This window comes from Hyla sarda, chromosome 11, assembly GCF_029499605.1.
Source record: "Hyla sarda isolate aHylSar1 chromosome 11, aHylSar1.hap1, whole genome shotgun sequence".
NCBI classification, from domain to species: Eukaryota; Metazoa; Chordata; class Amphibia; order Anura; family Hylidae; genus Hyla; species Hyla sarda.
In genome coordinates, this window is record NC_079199.1 from 29,049,994 (window position 1) to 29,067,656 (window position 17,663).

Below are 17,663 nucleotides of genomic sequence, written 5' to 3' on the forward strand. Positions count from 1 at the left end.
CCCCTCCCCTCACACTTAGGGATCACCATATATACCTGTGTGTACCCAGCAATTGCGTGCATAGATGAAGGGTTAGGACCCAAAACGTGTCCGCGCCTACTTTTCTGTGCTCTGTTGCATGTTTTTACCTGGCTGTGCCACGAGCAGCGTTTACCCTGGTTCCAATAAAGACGACTTTGTTTTACCACTGGCTGTTATCTGCTGCTTTGTATCCTGTTTGGAGTCCTAGCCATGTTGGGGACCCTCGAGAGCAGACCCTCCTGCTAATTTACAAATCTGTATAACTTTCTGGCACCAGTTGGTTTGAAAACATTTTTCTTTTACCGTAGTTCCCTGTTTAAAGGAGATCTGCAGCGGTATACAACTTATGCCCGCAGGGACCCCCACAATCTCCCATACGGGGACCTGGCACTGCCGCGGCCCTGCATGGCTAGTGCTTGCGTCCTGGACTTCACTAAGAGGTCGACAGACATGCCCCCTCTATTGAGCTCATTGGGAGTGTCGACAGACATGCCCCCTCTATTGAGCTCATTGGGAGTGTCGACAGACATGCCCCCTCTATTCAGCTCGTTGGGAGAGGCGGGGAGGCACAAACGCTGCATCTCTGACCCTCCCATAGAGATACATGGAGGGGGTGTGACTAGTGCGGCCGCAGTCACTGCCGCAGTCTAGCTGTGGCCGACACGCCTCCTGCATGGGGAGAGCCGCAGCAGAGCCGGGCCCTGTACAGGAGATCACGGGGGACCCAGCGGTCGGACCCCCGGCAATCAAACACTTATCCCCTCTCCTTCGAATAGGTGATAATTCATATACCGCTGTAGATCTCCTCCTTTAATGTAAACTGAATATGTTTATTGACAAGTTTTTTTTTCTAAAATGCAAGATAATTTTTTGGACACTTCACTAACATGAATATTTTATTTTTTTCTGTGCTAAAGGAAGATGTATTGTTGAAGACCTACAAGTATTGTCATCATGGTGTCCTCCGGTGCATTAAACCAGTCACCTCTCAGCAGAAGACACTTGTAGAGATGTGCGGTCATTCCTATCAGAGTTATTCATTTAAAGTCTCCAGGGATCCTGTCAGCATACATCTGCCCCTCTCCCGGATGTTGGCAGGTGAGCAATATGTTTCCACTTATCAGACAAGATGTATTTTATGTACATTACAGGACTTAAAGAGACGCCCATAACATACAGTGGTGGGCCGGAGTTCTTTGTTGGTGAATCCATATTTGCCTACTTTCACACTATCTATCAGCAGTATATCTATCATCAGTGGATCGGTCCAGCAGCCGTCCGGCCCGATGCTGCTGATCGAAATACTTTTCATACATAGCGCTGCGGCGTCATATGTATATAGAAGCACTGTGGGGGGCAGATGACGCTATATGTCTGCCCCCCAGCGCATCTATATACATATGCCCCTGCAGCGCTATGTATGAAAAGTATTTCTAGCAGCATCATGGGGCTGGCCGGCTGCTGGCACTATGTGCTGCTGATAGATATACTTTTCACAAATAGCACTGCGGTGGCATATGTATAGATGTGCTGGGGGGCAGATATATAGCGTTATCTGCCCCCCACAGCGCATCTATATACATATGCCACTGCAGCGCTAAGTATGGACCGATGTGCTGCTGATAGATATACTTTTCACATATAGCGCTGCGGTGGCATTTTATGACAAATACGCTGCGGGGGCACATTATAAATGCACCGTGGGGGTATATATTTAGAAATGCGCCGGCTGGGGGTCATATCTTTATTAATGCGCCCGCGTGGGGTCATATCTTTATTAATGTGCTGCGGGGGGGGCATATTATAAATGCACTGGGGGCTAGATATTTGGGCTATATGTCTGCCCCCCCTGCAGCGCTATATATCTTGCCCCCACAGCGCTTTTAATATACATATGGCCCCCGCTGCCACTCACAATGTTCCTTTTAAAAACCCCGCTGGGAGCCCTGATTGGCTCCTCAGTACCGGACATTCAGGGCTCCCCGCGGTGGATTTAAAAATTAAAGTTAAAACACACCATACATCGCAGGGTTGCGGAGCATGCCGCCCGCTCCCCTGCTTAATAACTTCAGATCGCATCGGGTCTCAGCAGTGAGACCCGGTGCAATCAATCCCTCAGCCCCCGTACTACAACCCCCATCATGGAACAGACTCTGTTCATGATGGGGTTAGTAGTAGTACAAACACTAATGTAGCCTCCCCAGCCACCGGCAGACTCCCGCAGCCAGGGAACTACTACTCCCATCATGGAAACAAGTCTGTTCCATGATGGGAGGAGTAGTAGTCCCACACCACTGCAGGAGTCTGCTGATGTCACCTCTTATGAGCATGCTCAGAAGTAATAACGGATATTGTAGTGCAAACGAATGACATAAAGGTTCATCCCTTTGCCATAGACTTCAATGTTAAAAATAACGGCCGGTAATTTACCCGTTTCTTGTGACGGAAGAAAAATTTGTGCATGTGCCGTTATTTCTCCTATCACAATTAACGTCCGTTATTCATGACGGACTATAACGGGTCATAACGGATAATCAAAAAATCCCATAGACTTGAATTGGATTTTGTAACGGCCATTTAACATGGCTTTTCTAACGGACGTTTATAATGGATCTTTTAACGGAACAACTTTATAGTGTGAAAGGGGCCTTATACAGGAAAAACTGTATGAAATAGTTATAGGTACCATATATATAAGATTATTTGAAAAAATTACTCCGTTTTGTATGTTTACAACCAATAACCATGGCTTTAGATTTTTCAACAATTAGAATTTCTTTCAAAGGAATTGTAGCACCTAGATTTTATTTACTGATTAGAGCGGTGTTTCCCAACCAGGATGCCTCCAGCTGTTGCAAAACTACAACTCACTGCATGCCCGGACAGCCAAAGGCTGTCCGGGCATGCTGGGAGTTGTAGTTTTGCTGGAGACACCCTGTTTGGGACTGGATTAGAGCCATTTGCTAATATGTGCTCTTTTTTTCTAATCCGTTTCTTTTTTCTGATTGACAATTTTTTTTATTGCAAATAACCAATATAATGTTGTAAATTCAATTATTTAGGGCTTTGTCATTATGGTCATCAATTCCTATTAACACCTAATTTGTTCATTTTGTTTTTATTGCAGGCCTACATTCACAAATGAGTAAAACTGGTGTCATCGCAAAACTGCCAGAACTTATTTCTCTTGTGAGTATCATTAGTTGCTTATGATAATACATTTTTTTGTTTAAAGGGGTACTCTGGTGGAAAACTATTTTTTTTTTTTCATATCAACTGGTGTCAGAAAGTTAAACAGGTTTGTAAAATTACTAAAATGATTTTAAAAAAATCCTCCCAGTACTTATCAGCTGCTGTATGCTTCAAAGGAAGTTGTGTTGTTGTTTTCTGTCTGACCACAGTGCTCTCTGCTGACACCTCTGTCCATGTCAGGAACTGTCCAGAGCAGGAGCAAATCCCCATAGCAAACCTATCCTGCTCTGAACAGTTCCTGACACAGATAGAGGTGTCAGCAGAGAGCACTGCGGTCAGACTGGAAAGAACTACACAACTTCCTCTGCCTACAGCAGCTGATAAGTCCTGGAAGGATTAAGATTTTTTTTAATAGAAGTAATTTACAAATCTGTATATTTATCTGGAGCTAGTTTTCCACCGGAGTACCCCTTTAAGGGGTCTATTCACAAGTACAGTATGCTGCACATATTTGATACGCAGGATTTGAAGCTGCTGATTTTATGCTGCAGAGTTAAATGTAAACTAAATGACTGAACACAGCTTCAAATCTGCATTTTCAAATATGTACAGGATAATGTACCTGTGAATAGACCCTAAAAGGACCTGGCACTAACCCTGACCTGTCTGGTTTTCATAATAACATGGATTCTGCATTAAATAACGGGAAATTAAAACGAAAACCGCAATTTAGCATTTTTGGGTTGTTTTGTTTATACATGGTGCACTATATGGCAAAAATGACATGTTCTCTATATTCTGTGGCTCAATACGATTTAGATGATACCTATGTTTACATGCTTTTTTATTATTTTACTGCTTTTTAAAATAGTCAAACTTTTTAAACAAAATAAGTATGTTTTAAAATTGCTGTATTCTTACCCCTATAACTTTTTTATTTTTCCGCTTATAGGGCTGTATGAGGACTTATTTTTTTTGCGCCATGATTTGTAGTTTCCATTGATACCACTATTGCACATATGTGACTTTGATCTCTTTTTACTTTTAAATTTCAAATTTTTTTAAGTTTACAAAAGGGATCATAAACACTGTGGGGGAGATTTATCAAAACCTGTGCAGAGCGAAGGTTGACCATTTGCCCATAGCAACCAATCAAATAACTTCTTTATTTTGTACAGGCCTTGTGAAAAAGAAAAGAAGCGATCTGATTGGTTGCTATGGGCAACTGAGCAGCTTTTCCTCAGTCCTCATCTCTCGCTATGTCGTTATAGTTTGGACATTTCCCGCACGTGGCAATACTAAATGTGTATGTCTGGGGTGTTACTTATTTTAAGACATTTTTGCATGCGGCAATACTAAATATGTGGGAAGCGGGAAAGGGGTTATTTTTATTTGAAAAATAGAAAAAGGGGGGGAAAGCCATTCCCCGTCTTTGACTTTAAGTGCACGACTGCACATAGATGGACTGCCGCTCAGGATGTAAAAGTGCTTTAAGTTCCAGGGCACTAGCACATTCATTTATGCTCATGTCCTTAAATGGGCACTGTCAGATACAAAAACTTTTGATATGTTATAAAGCATGTATAACCAATAGGTTTTGCAATTGCTTCATTAGAAAATGTTCAGTATTTCATACTGAAAATGTCAGTCAAACAACCTCCCCCCCCCGCCTGCTTGGACACATACTAGTCCTGCTGTGTCCATGAGTCATCACGTATGTCATGGACACACTTCCTTGATTGACAGCTGTGAGCGCAGGGCTCAGAGCTGGAGGAAAAATCCTCCCACTGTCATCTTGTGTGCCGCTACTGTCAGTGAGGACAAGCTGGGAGTTGTAGTTTTGCTAATTCTAGGGGAGATGTGAGCAGACAGCATACTGAGGGAGGGGGCGGAGACCTGCACAGTGAGGCCACGCCCCCTCCCTTTGAGAGGAATTCAGACTAGTGAGATAAATTATAAGTGTAATAAAAAAATAAATAAAGGTGCTAGACACATAAAAAGTAGATGTACATGGTCAGGATTAGGTACTGAGTGATTATAGTAAAAAAAAAATGTGTTGGATCGGACAGGTATGCTTTAAGGGGTAAAGGAGAAGAATATCTGATATTGCAGATTGTAGTATGGTTATTTATGAAATAAAGAATATGAAAACTTTGTGTTTTTACTGTCCAATGTTGAAATTACTACCGTGTTTTTTTGGTTTTTCTTTTAAAGAACATGTCCAATGGTAAGAAACTTATCCCCTATCCGCAGGATCTCCCGTACGGGACCCCGGCTTGGCCCCAGCTTTTCTCTGTTAGAGCGTGTTTCGTACCCAGCACGTCAGCTGGTCGAAACACATCCCCTCCATGAGACCCTCAAACGCTGTGTCTCCGCCTCTCTCATAGAGACAAATGAAGGGGGCATGTTTGAAGCAGCTGACCTGTTGAGCCAGGGCTCCTACCTGGAGATCGCGCGGACTGGGGATTAGTTTATTCCCGCTGGACATTTAAATGTATGCACTGACCTCTGCTTTTCCTTAGACTTTATTAGAACACATTCTTAGAAAACAGCTGCTTTTTATTCCTATTTTATTGCCGTTGAACCAAACCTTTACTGACGTGTAATAATAATGTTTTATTGAGGTCCATATATGTAATGATGACAGGATGGTTTATGTTTTGCTCAGAATGACTTCCAGGTGGAACTTCTCGTTGAAAGTCCATTGCGATGTCTGGTGCTTGCTGGTCAAGTAGCCGCCGAAATGTGGAAGAGAAATGGCCTCACCATCATTAGCCAGGTATAGACATGTAGTACCTTTTATTGCTTATTATATAAGTGTTTTCCCAAGCAGTGTGTCTCAAGCTGTTGCAAAACTATAACTCCCAGCATGCCCGGACAGCCTTTGTGGTTTTGCAACAGCTGGAGACACATTGTCTGAAAAACACTGCTCATGTAGGTAACTACATGTTTGCCTAATGCCTACCGGGTAGGGAGAGGTTGCTGCATGGGCACTTACTTTATTGTCCAGTCACATTAATAATTACTTTATCTGTATTGAAATAGTGCAAACACTTTGTACCTGCAGACCCATGGGAATGTGAACACTAAAACTGCATAAAATTACATAATATAGGGAGATCTATTCAGGGTAAATTTATCTCGTTGCATAAGGGTTGTTGACAAGTTGCTATTAAAGCTGGCAAACATTCAGAAGTATCTTAAAATACCTATATAGTCTTATGACTTTATGTTGTGTTGAGATTTCACCATTCAGATATGACCTTTAAAGTCTTATATGGCATAAGTATATATATATATATTTATATTTATTCTCATTATTCTCTTTTAGGTTTTTTATTATCAGGATGTCAAATGCAGAGAAGAGATGTATGATAAAGACATTTTGATGCTGCAGGTATTTATATGCAATCCTTCTATTATTAGGCTACTTTACAGTACTCATTTAAGGGCATATTATGTACATAGCCTACTAACCAAGTTAATTTGCTCTGCCGGGACAGATACCAGGTATACAGGCCATAGTAAGTTCAGTACATCTCTCCAGCAGTTCTCTAATACAAGGCAAGGCCAAAATATGTGAATCAGGTCAGCAAGCATTCCAGAGCACCTAAAAGGGGTTATCCAGAGGGAGGGATCTTTGGCCTTTGCACAGTATATAATATTTAAAAAAAATGACTTGCCTCCACCATTTCCATGATGCCTCCGGTGTCCCACTGGGCACAGCAGGATTGCTGGAGTAAAGTAAAGGTTTTTTTTTTTTATATGCTGTGCAATGACCAAAGATCCCTCCTGCTGTATAACCCCTTTAAACAACTTTCGGAGTCCCATATTCATACAATACACCTTAAAGGGGTACTCCACCCCTAGACATCTTATCCCCTATGTCTGATATCGGGGGCTGGTCACTGGGGCCCCCCACGATATCTGCTGCGGCACCCCAGTCATCCAGTGCATGCAACGGCATCGGAGGCCCGTGACGTCACAGCCACGCCCCCTTAAGTCTATGACTTTCATTGAAGAGGTGTGGCGTGACATCGCGACGGGGCGTGGGCATGACATCACGAGCCTCCGGTGCCGCAGCCGGCCTTCTGAAAACGAAAAAGAGACTCAGCTAATACATATAAACAGAAAGTGGCGCTACCTAGCATCAAATAACAATCACAAAACTCCAAGCTGCAGGGAGATCACGGGGGGTCCCAGCGGTGGGACCCCCGCGATCAGACATCGTATCCCCCATCCTTTGGATAGGGGATAAAATGTCTAGGAGAGGAGTACCCCTTTAAGCATTAGTTAGAGATGGGACACTTTGAGGAGGGCTAAAAGGCTGTTTTGGAATCTGTTTCAATAAAGTGTTCCATGACCCGAGTCCTTCATCATACTTCCAAGAGGTTCTTAAAGGGGTACTCCGCTGCTCAGCGTTAGGAACAAACTGTTCCGAACGCCGGAGTCGGCGCCGGGAGCTTGTGATGTCATAGCCCCGCCCCATCATAACATCACCCCCGCCCCTTCAATGCAAGTCTATGGGAGGGGGGCGTGACGACTGTCAAACCCCCCTCCCATAGACTTGCATTGAGGGGGTGGGGTGTGACGTCATGTTGGGGCGGAGCTATGACGTCACGAGCTCCTGGCGCAAGTTCTTTAAGGCTCCCGGAAAAGTGTGAGCATAACTTAGAAATAAGACCCAATGAAGTAAATAGGATCTGAGATGCAGTAACCTGGCCCCACCACTACACAACGAATGGCACACAGCTTCTGGCCCTGTTCATTGCACTTTTTTACACCTATCTATGCAACGTGTTATATACACAGTTTGCACATTGCTTTCATGATGCCTGTGTGTTATATATAGTGTCGGTGTACATGCTAAGCTTATTGGCCAGCATCTTCATTTACAGTTTTGATTTAGATTTTTTTATAAAAACGGATGCTTTACTGTATAGGAAACAGGATTATTTTCTACTTTGCAATCTTTGGTGTAATGCAAGTTTATTTTCTCTCTATAGATTGGTGCATCCTATATGGATCCAAATAGTTTTCTGCTAATGGTTCTGGACAGATATGAGCTTGTGGAGGCTTTGTCTAGAGTTTCTATGCCATCCAAAGATATGGTATGACTTTATAAATCTTTTGTTATTCTTCATTAGTAAGATACACACTACACATGTTAATGGTAACATTTACAATGTATTTGAAAAGTATTCAGGTTCTTTCACTTTTTTTTGTTATGGCCTTTAAAAAAAAAAAAAAAAAAAATACACAATCAAGTCCCCCCCCCCCCCCATCATTCTGCACTCAATACCCCATAATGAGAATGTGAACATTTTTGAAATTTATTAAAGATGATCTCCGATGAAAAATAAACTATCCCCTATACACAAGATAGGGGATAAGTAGCTGATCGTGGGGGGTCTGACCATGCTCCAGCACGTGTCCCATTAAGTTCTATGGGAACACCGAAAAGACTTGAGTACAGCTCTCGGGCATCATCAGTGCTCCCATAAAAATGAATAGAGCGCCTGTTGTCTCACTGAGAGTGCCGGGGGCCCCAGTGGTTCGATGCCCCACAATCAGCTACTTATCCCCTATCCTGTTGATAGGGGATAAGTTATTTTTTGCCAGAGTGCTCCTTTAAAAAGGAAAAACATACTTTTTGCATGGACACAAGTATTCAGACCCTTTGCTATGACACTTGAAATTTACCTCTGGGGCCTCCTCTTTCTCTTGATCATCTTTGAGATGTTTTTACACCTTGTTCGGAGTCACCTGTGAGAAAATTCAGCTGATAGGACAGGATTTGGAAGGACACAACCCTGTCTGTATAAGGTCTCACAGCTGACAATGCATATCAGAGCAAAGACCAAGCCCTGAGGAGGGAAAGAACTGCCTATAGAGCTCAGAGTCAGGATTGTGTGGACTAAAAGTAAAATGGAAAGCGCTCCATAATGCAGGTATCTCAATTTGTTAAACGCTATTTGTAGATGTGCACAATCCAGGCACAACATTTTCTGGAGTATCAGATTACAAATGACCACTTGCAGCCGGTTCCACTCAGAACAAACAAGTGACTTTATGGATAGCTGGTTTCTTGAGGCGCTAACCAAACAAAATCGGTCAGCTATACATAGGGGATTGTGTGGAGGCACAGATCTGGAGAACAGAGCAAAAAAAATGTCTGCTGCACTGAAAGTTCCCTTGAGCACAGTGGCCTCTATAATTCTTAAATTGAAGAAGTTTGGAACAACGAAGACTCTTCCTATAGCTGGCCGCCCCACCAAACCAAGTAATCAGGTAATCAGGGCCTTGGTAAGAGAGGTGATAATAATGACTGTGGTTGAGCTCCAAAGATCCTGTGTGCGGATGGGAGAAACTTCCAGAAGATCAACCATCACTGCAGCCTCCACCAATCTGGGCTTTATGGCAGAGTGGCCAGAAAGAAGTCTCTCCTCAGTAATTGTAAAACACAAATAGAGAAAAAACACAGCCGCACATTCACAATTTGTATTTTGATCTATTTGCTTCTCAGAATAATTAAAAAAACTAACAGGTTGTTAGTATACATTTTGATCAAAAAGAACAAGCCCACTCGCCACGTCAAGGCCACCTAGTCTGAGTGGATCCCTAACCTAACACTGGCGTAGTGCTGGGCGGCGACCCCCGCTTCCAAGACACCAAGCCCATAGGGGGAATGACCCAGTGGCCAGACAGCCCCACTGCTGCCCGACCAAGCCCCTGGCTCTGGACCACACCACCCCACAGACAAAGCATCACAGAAACAATGACACTCCACCAATCTGGGCTGAGTGGCCAGAAAGAAGTCTCTCCTAAGTAATAACACATAAAAGCAAACTGGAGTTTACAAAACCACCCAACGGACTCTCAGACTGTAAAAAACAAGATTCTCATGAAACCAAGATTGAACCTTTTGGCCTCAGTTCGAAGTGTCATGTTTGAAGGAAACCAGACACTGGTCATCACCTGCCCAATAACATCCATACAGTGAAGCATGGTGGTGGCAGGTGATGACCAGTGAAACATGGTGGGGGCAGAATCATGCTGTGGGGGATTATTCAGGGACAGGGAGATTGTTTTGTTTAGGTTTCTCTCAACCCTGACCAAAGTACATATAACAAAAACCGAAAATAACGAAGTGCTTCTGCAGGCTGGTCCACATCAGGCTTCTGTACCAGGCACATATGGTTCCAGGACTAAGTCCACTAAGTTTTACTACTTTTATTTTTAAAACATACAGTAAAATAACAACTGAACATGATTTGGGGTCCAACCCTTTATCGAGAGTACGTTTACAAACACCTACATATATGTTCATCTCCAACACTGCCTACATAACAGGATTTGACATTTTGTAGGCATTTCATCAGTTTAAAATTGCGTAAATGCTGTCTGTTCCTTCAACTATTACTAGATCACAGTGGAATAAAGACAACTGAATTCAGCTAAGCAACATGTTCACTTTTACATTCTGCCAACACAGTAATTAATTATTAGAATAATATGTTGTGAGTAATTAATTATTAGAATAATATGTTGTGAGTAATTAATTATTAGAATAATATGTTGTGAGTATTAATTATTAGAATAATATGTTTTTTTTTTCTCCATAGGACCAGACAAGGCAATGGAACGCTCTCATTGAGGAAATGCTGCATGTTCTCATTTGCATTATTGGTAAGAATTGATCATCTTTGAATCAAAATAAATCAAGGCAAGAAGGCTGGTAAAGTTGGATTTAGGTAAAAAGTTTGCACCAAGACACGCCAACTAAATTTAATTTCAAGACCGTAAGCTTTTATTTAAAGTGCATCTGTCACATACTAAACACTTGTTAAACAAGCCCCAAATTGCAGTAGGGCTTCAAAAGAATAATCCAGGCATACATTTGTTCAGAGTTTATATCCATAAAAAATGTATGTTAAAGGGGTACTCTCCTGGAAAACCTTTTTTATTTTATTTTAAATGAACTGGTGCCAGAAAGTTAAATAGATTTGTAAATTACTTCTATTAAAAAAATCTTAATCCTTCCAGTACTTATCAGCTGCTACATGTTCCACATGAAGTTCTTTTCTTTTTGAATTTCCTTTCTGTCTGACCACAGTGCTCTCTGCTAACACCTCTGTCCAGTTAAGGAACTGTCCAGAGCAGGAGAGGTTTGCTATCAGGATTTATTCCTACTCTGGACAGCTCCTAAAAATGGACAGAGGTGTCAGCAGAGAGCACTATGGTTAGACATAAAGGAAATTCAAAAAGAAAATAACTTTCTCTGGAGCATACAGCAGCTGATAAGTACTGGAAGGGTTAAGATTTTTTAATAGAAGTAATTAACAAATCTGTTTAACTTTCTGGCACCAGTTGATTTAAAAAAAAAATGTTTTCCAGTGGAGTACCCCTTTAACCGCTTAACAACCAAGGACGTAAATGTACGTCCTGGTGATACTCGGATCATGCGCGGCTGGTCCCGGCTTCTGATCGCAGCCAGGGACCCGCCGGTAATGTCCGACATCCCCAATTACGAGGATGTCTGCCATTAACCCCTCAGATGCCGTGATCAATGCAGATCACGGCATCTGTGCGAGTGCAGTCAGAAATATAGATGATCGGATCGCCCGCAGCTGCCTTCCACAGGTCTTCTGCTTTGGTCTGAGATCGAGCACGCCCCCTCCCATAGACTTGCATTGAGTGGGGCGGGGTGTGACATCATGAGGGGGCTGGGCTATGACGTCACGAGCTCTCGGCGCCGGCTCCATCGTTCGGAACACTTTGTTCCAAATGCTGAGCAGCGGAGTACCCCTTTAAGTAAGACAGAGCTGTAACTAGAGGCAGGGAGCAAGCAAGCCCTACCATGCATGTGCAGTGAGTTGGAGAGGTTCTGAATCACTCGCAGACTCACTGCATGTGTGGCGTAATCTACATTGACAACGCATGCGTTAGACTACTACACAGGGCAGCTGCGGGAAGGTGAGCCCTGTGTGTCAATCAAGAGGAGGCGCAGACGTAATGTAAGTGGGGGGGCGTTGCGGCCCCAGAGCATAGTGGACCCCAGGCCCCGCCCCTCCGATACACCTGGACGCCTTACAATAACTTTTTTTATGGATTTAAAGCTCCCTAAATGCAGAATAAACACCTGCATACTTGTAGTGGCAGCATGCATCTGCGGCCAGTTCTTCATTCATTCTCTGTAGGTCTTTTGAACACTGCCAAGTGTTTAGCTATAGATAGGGGATAACTTTTTTTTATTTTGAGACTACCACTGTAAATGAATTATCTTATTGATTCTATTGGTGTGCAGATGTTTTTGCAGATGGTAAAATAGTTTTGAGTTTTAGTAAATTGGAACATTTAATACTAGTGAATTATTTTTCCAATCCAGATACAGTAATTGTCAGCTATAGCTAGGCATACACATACCCAGATATCAGACAGCAGCTGCCGCCCCTGACCTCCTTATAAACATCCACAATCTGCCTGGCTCAGTGCGCATGTTTAAAGGGGTACTCCACTGCCCCTGTGTCCGGAACATTTAGTTCCCAATGCTGGGTACGGGCTCCGGGGGTCGTAACATCACACCATGCCCCCTCAATGCAAGTCTATGGGAGGGGGCGTGACGTCCGTCACGCCCCCTCCCATAGACTTGCATTGAGGGGGTGTGATGTCACGAGGGGACGTGCCCGTGACATCACGACCCCCGCACCCAGCGTTCTGAACTAAAAGGTTCCGGACGCTGGGGCAGTGGAGTACCCCTTTAAAACCAAGGAAAGCCACAACTCCCCAGAAATCTTTTTTATTCTTTGTTCTTTGGAAAGATATAGAAGATTCATACCTGCTAGCTCTCTCCACACGCCGTGGACTGAGGTGCCCAGGGTTCTTCGCAGTAATAGCAGTGATTGTTGGATTACAATATAGCTAAACTAAGCCTAGCACTACCAGTACCTGTAAGTGTGGTTTACTCCTCTATCTACCTGCTCAATCCTACCCTACTTGGACATATATGGGGGAGATTTATCAAAACCTGTGCAAAGGAAGTGTTGCTGAGCTGCCCATAGCAACCAATCAGATCACTTCTTTCATTTTTAACAAGGCTTCTGCAAAATGAAAGAAGCCATCTGATTGGTTGCTATGGGCAACTGGACAACTTTTCCGTAGGCCCCCATAGGCCCAGCTTTATCAAACTGTGTGAGAGAACAAATGGAGGGATTTTCCCCACAACAACCAATCACAGCTCAGCTTTCACTTTACCAGAGCTCGTTAGCTGAGCTGTGATTGGTTGTTATGGGAAAATCACTCAACTTTTTCTCTCACACAGTTTGATACATCTGAGCCATACAGAGCAGTGCCTGCTGCTTTTTCGTCTTTTTATATGAGGGTGCATATTCATTTTAATGGGGGAAAGAAAAATAAACTACTACCAGACACTTTTGTGGCATCTGCGTATCTTTAAGATATCTGATCCTAAGAAAATTTCCGACAGTTTTCATCTAATATGCTAGGTCAGCTTTAGTTTAGCCTCTTTTATCTATGACAGAATATTCCATGGTCAGGAAATTTAGTATGGTGTCCATATTAGGACATCATCAGGCATCACACAAACCTCCGTCACACCTCAGACAAACCTCCCTCAGCTCTCAGCCAAACCTCCGTCATACCTCAGACGTCACCCGGACAGCAGTTAAAGTTTTCCAGCCTCCCTACGCTAACTGCGTAGCGGAGGAAAGCAGAGCATGTGCTCTGAGCAGTACGGACAACTGCGCATGTGCAGGCCTATGCTCCTAACGCTGCTTACTTTAGCCCTACGCTGTCAGCAGAGGGCTGCGCATGCGCTCTCCGTTTTCTATGAATCGAGGAAAACTTTACATCAGCTGACATCTGAGGCATGACGGAGGTTTGGCTGAGAACTGAGGGAAGTTTGTCGGAGGTGTGACAGAGGTTTGTCTGAGGTATGACCAAGGTTTGTCTGAGGCATGGTGGAGGTTTGGCTGAGAGCTGAGGGAGGTTTGTCTGAGGTGTGACAGAGGTTTGACTGAGGCATGATGGAGGTTTGTCTGAGGCTTGATGGAGGTTTGGATGAGAGCTGAGGGAGGTTTGGATGAGAGCTGAGGTAGGTTTGTCTGAGGCGTGATGGAGGTTTGACTGAGGCATGACGGAGGTTTGTCTGAGGCATGACGGAGGTTTAGCTGAGAGCTGAGGGAGGTTTGTCTGAGGTGTGACAGAGGTTTGTCTGATGGCTGAGGTAGGTTTGTCTGAGGTGTGACGGAGGTTTGTCTGAGGTGTGACGGAGGTTTGGCTGAGAGCTGAGGGCTGAGGTAGGTTTGTCTGAGGTGTGATGGAGGTTTGTGTGGCGCCTGATGATGTCCTAATTTGGACAATGTAATTTAGAGACTACACGTGTTGAATACATTTCTTCAACACTGTTCTAAAAAATGTTTTGCAGGTGAACGGTATATGCCAGGAGTCAGCAGTGTTACCAAAGAAGAATGCATGATGAGAGAGATTATTCATCTCCTCTGTATTGAACCCATGGCTCACAGTGCCATTGCCAAAGCCTTGCCAGATTCTGTAAGTATAGTTCCTGTTACAAATCCCAAGATGTCATAGTAAAGTAAGAAAAGAGCAACATAATATCTGAATTTTATACTTGGAGACATAAAGTCATTTTCCAGGCCTAAGGTGCCAAGCACTTGAGGGAAATTTATCAAAACCTGTCCAGAGGAAAAGTTGCTGAGTTTCCCATAGCAACCAATCAGATTCTTTCATAAAAAAAAAAAAGCCAGTGAAAAATTAAAGAAGCGATCTGATTGGTTGCTATGCGCAACTCAGCAACTTTTCCTCTGGACAGGTTTTAATAAATCTCCCCCTTTGGTATCTAAAGGCTCCTGACATAAAAAAAAAAAAGTAGTGTACAATTACTGTCCTCTGAACTTAAAGGGGTACTCCAGTGGAAATCTTTTATTTATTTTTTTAAATCAACTGGTGTCAGAAAATTAAACAGATTTGTAAATTACTTATATTAAAAAAATTTTACCCTTCCAGTATTTTTTAGCGGCTGTATGCTACAGAGTAAATTATTTTCTTTTTGAATTTCTTTTTTGTCTTGTCCACAGTGCTCTCTGCTGACACCTCTGTCCGTGTCAGGAACTGTGCAGAGCAGCATAGGTTTGCTATGGGGATTTTCTCCTGCTCTGGACAGTTCCTGATACGGGCATTAGGTGTCAGTAGAGAGCACTGTGGACAAGACAAAAAAGAAATTCAAAAAGAAAATAATTTTCTCTGTAGCATACAGCTACTAAAAAGTACTGGAAGGGTAACGATTTTTTAATAGAAGTAATTCACAAAACTGTTTAACTTTCTGGCACCAGTTGATTAAAAAAAAAAATTCCACCGGAGTACCCCTTTAACCTCAGTAATACCTAGAATATTTCTCTTCTGAGTTGTAACAAACCTGTCATTCATACTAGTTTTGATGGTGCCTGTATTGTATTCTTATCTGTTTTGTGGCTTACATGGCTACATCCATACATGTATATCCCTCCCCACGAAGTAGAGTAAATGGATTCTAATAGATGTTGCTAAGCATCAAGGAATCATTCTGCTCCATTTACTCTTAAAGGGGCACTCTGCCCCTAGACAAATTTTCCCCTATCAAAAAGCATAGGGGATAAGATGTCTGCTCGCAGGGTTCCCCAGCAGCGCCGGCATTTGTTTAGAACGTCGGGTGCAGCACCGGAGGCTCGTGACGTCACGGCCACGCCCCCTCAATGCAAGTCCATGGACTTGCATTGGGGGGGGCGTGGCCGTGACGTCACGAGCGGAGCTTGACTGTAATGTCACGAGCAGCCGCCCCACATCGCCAGTCATCCAGCTCCATGCACCGGATGTCTGGGGTGCCGCAGCCGAGATCGTGGGGGTCCCCAGCGGTGGGACCCCGCGATCAAACAACTTATCCTCTATCCTTTGGATAGGGGATAAGATGTCTAAGGGCCGAGTACCCCTTTAAGGCTAAATTACTTTAGCTTCGGATCTCTGTTCGGGAGCTCCGTCACAGACTCCATTCATGCCAAAAATCCAAGCTGCACAACAGAGAACAATTGGTTCCTATTGGTCCCATTGACTTTGAATGGGGTCCGCCTGGTTTATGTCTGGTGTCTGTTGTTTTGCTGGATTTGATTGGGAAAAAAATATACCGTATTTATCGGGGTATACCACGCACCGGCCTATAACACGCACCCTCATTTTACCAAGGATATTTCGGTAAAAAAAGTTTTTTACCCAAATATCCATGGTAAAATGAGGGTGCGTGTGTGCGCGTGTATACCCCGATATACCCCCAGGAAAGGCAGGGGGGAAAGAGGGGCCGTCGCTGCCCGCTTCTTTCCCCCTGCCTTTCCTGGGGTCTAGAGCGCTGCTGTCGGCCCTTCTCACCCCCTGGGGGAGAGAAGCAGCGCTGACAGCCAGGGGGAGAGAAGGGGCAGCGGCACCCATTGCCGGCGCCGCTGCCACGTTGCCTCCCCCCATCCCCGGTGGCATAATTACCTGAGTCGGGTCTGCGCTGCTGCAGGCCTCCGGCGTGCGTCCCCTGCGTCGTTGCTATGCACGGTGCGGCGCACTGACGTCATGCGCCGCGCCGTTCAGCGCATAGCAACAACGCCGGGGACGCACGCCGGAGGCCTGCAGCAGCGCGGACCCGACTCAGGTAATTATGCCATCGGGGATGGGGGGAGGCACCGGGGCAGCGGCGCCGGCAATGGGTGCCGCTGCCCCTTCTCTCCCCCTGGCTATCGGCGCCGGTACCGATAGTCAGGGGGACAGAACGGGCAGCAACGCCGATAGCCAGGGGGTGAGAAGGGCCGGCAGTAGGGCTCTAGACCCCAGGGAAGGCAGGGGGAGAGAAGCGGGCAGCGACGGCCTCTCTCCCCCTGCCTTTCCTGGGGCAGTATCGGCGTATAACACGCACATAGACAAAGTGCGTGTTATACGCCGATAAATACGGTACTTCATGGCAGTATTTTCTTATTTGCTTATGTCCTGTCATTACAATGAAAGCAGCAAACAGAGCTCTGATGTAGATGGGAACAAGGCCTAAGAAACAGCTCACAGAAAGGTTCCGAACTACTGATTTAGTAAGGCTGTTAGTACAGTCTGTCTATACTGTTATACAAGGGAAGGTGACAAGGCTAAGGGTGGCTTCACACTAGTGTAGTGTACGGCTGCCGGATCCGGCTGGGAGGATCCGGCACGCATACATTTTTGCCCCGTATACGGTTCTCTAACCGGACCCAAAGCCGCGGTATACCTCCGTTTTCGGTCCGGCGGGAAAACCATATACGGGGCAAAAATGAGCCGACCGGAATCAGCCTTTGACTCCGATCGGCTCATTGAAATGAATGGGGTTCCTGCCGGATCCCGTACACTACAAATGTAGTGTGAACCCACCCTTA

At 44.5% G+C, this 17,663-nt stretch overlaps 1 protein-coding gene across 2 annotated transcripts in view; it reads left to right on the forward strand.

Annotated features, from left to right (window-relative positions):
• UBR1 (ubiquitin protein ligase E3 component n-recognin 1) overlaps nt 1–17,663 on the forward strand; it is a 117,380-nt gene that overhangs the window by 51,676 nt on the left and 48,041 nt on the right. For both annotated transcript variants that reach the window (XM_056547108.1, XM_056547109.1), the window contains exons 15-21: nt 939–1,119; nt 3,149–3,210; nt 5,882–5,992; nt 6,545–6,610; nt 8,220–8,324; nt 10,839–10,902; nt 14,660–14,784. In XM_056547108.1, coding sequence (XP_056403083.1) covers nt 939–1,119; nt 3,149–3,210; nt 5,882–5,992; nt 6,545–6,610; nt 8,220–8,324; nt 10,839–10,902; nt 14,660–14,784 — 714 coding nt within the window. The remainder of the gene's footprint in view (nt 1–938; nt 1,120–3,148; nt 3,211–5,881; nt 5,993–6,544; nt 6,611–8,219; nt 8,325–10,838; nt 10,903–14,659; nt 14,785–17,663) is intronic.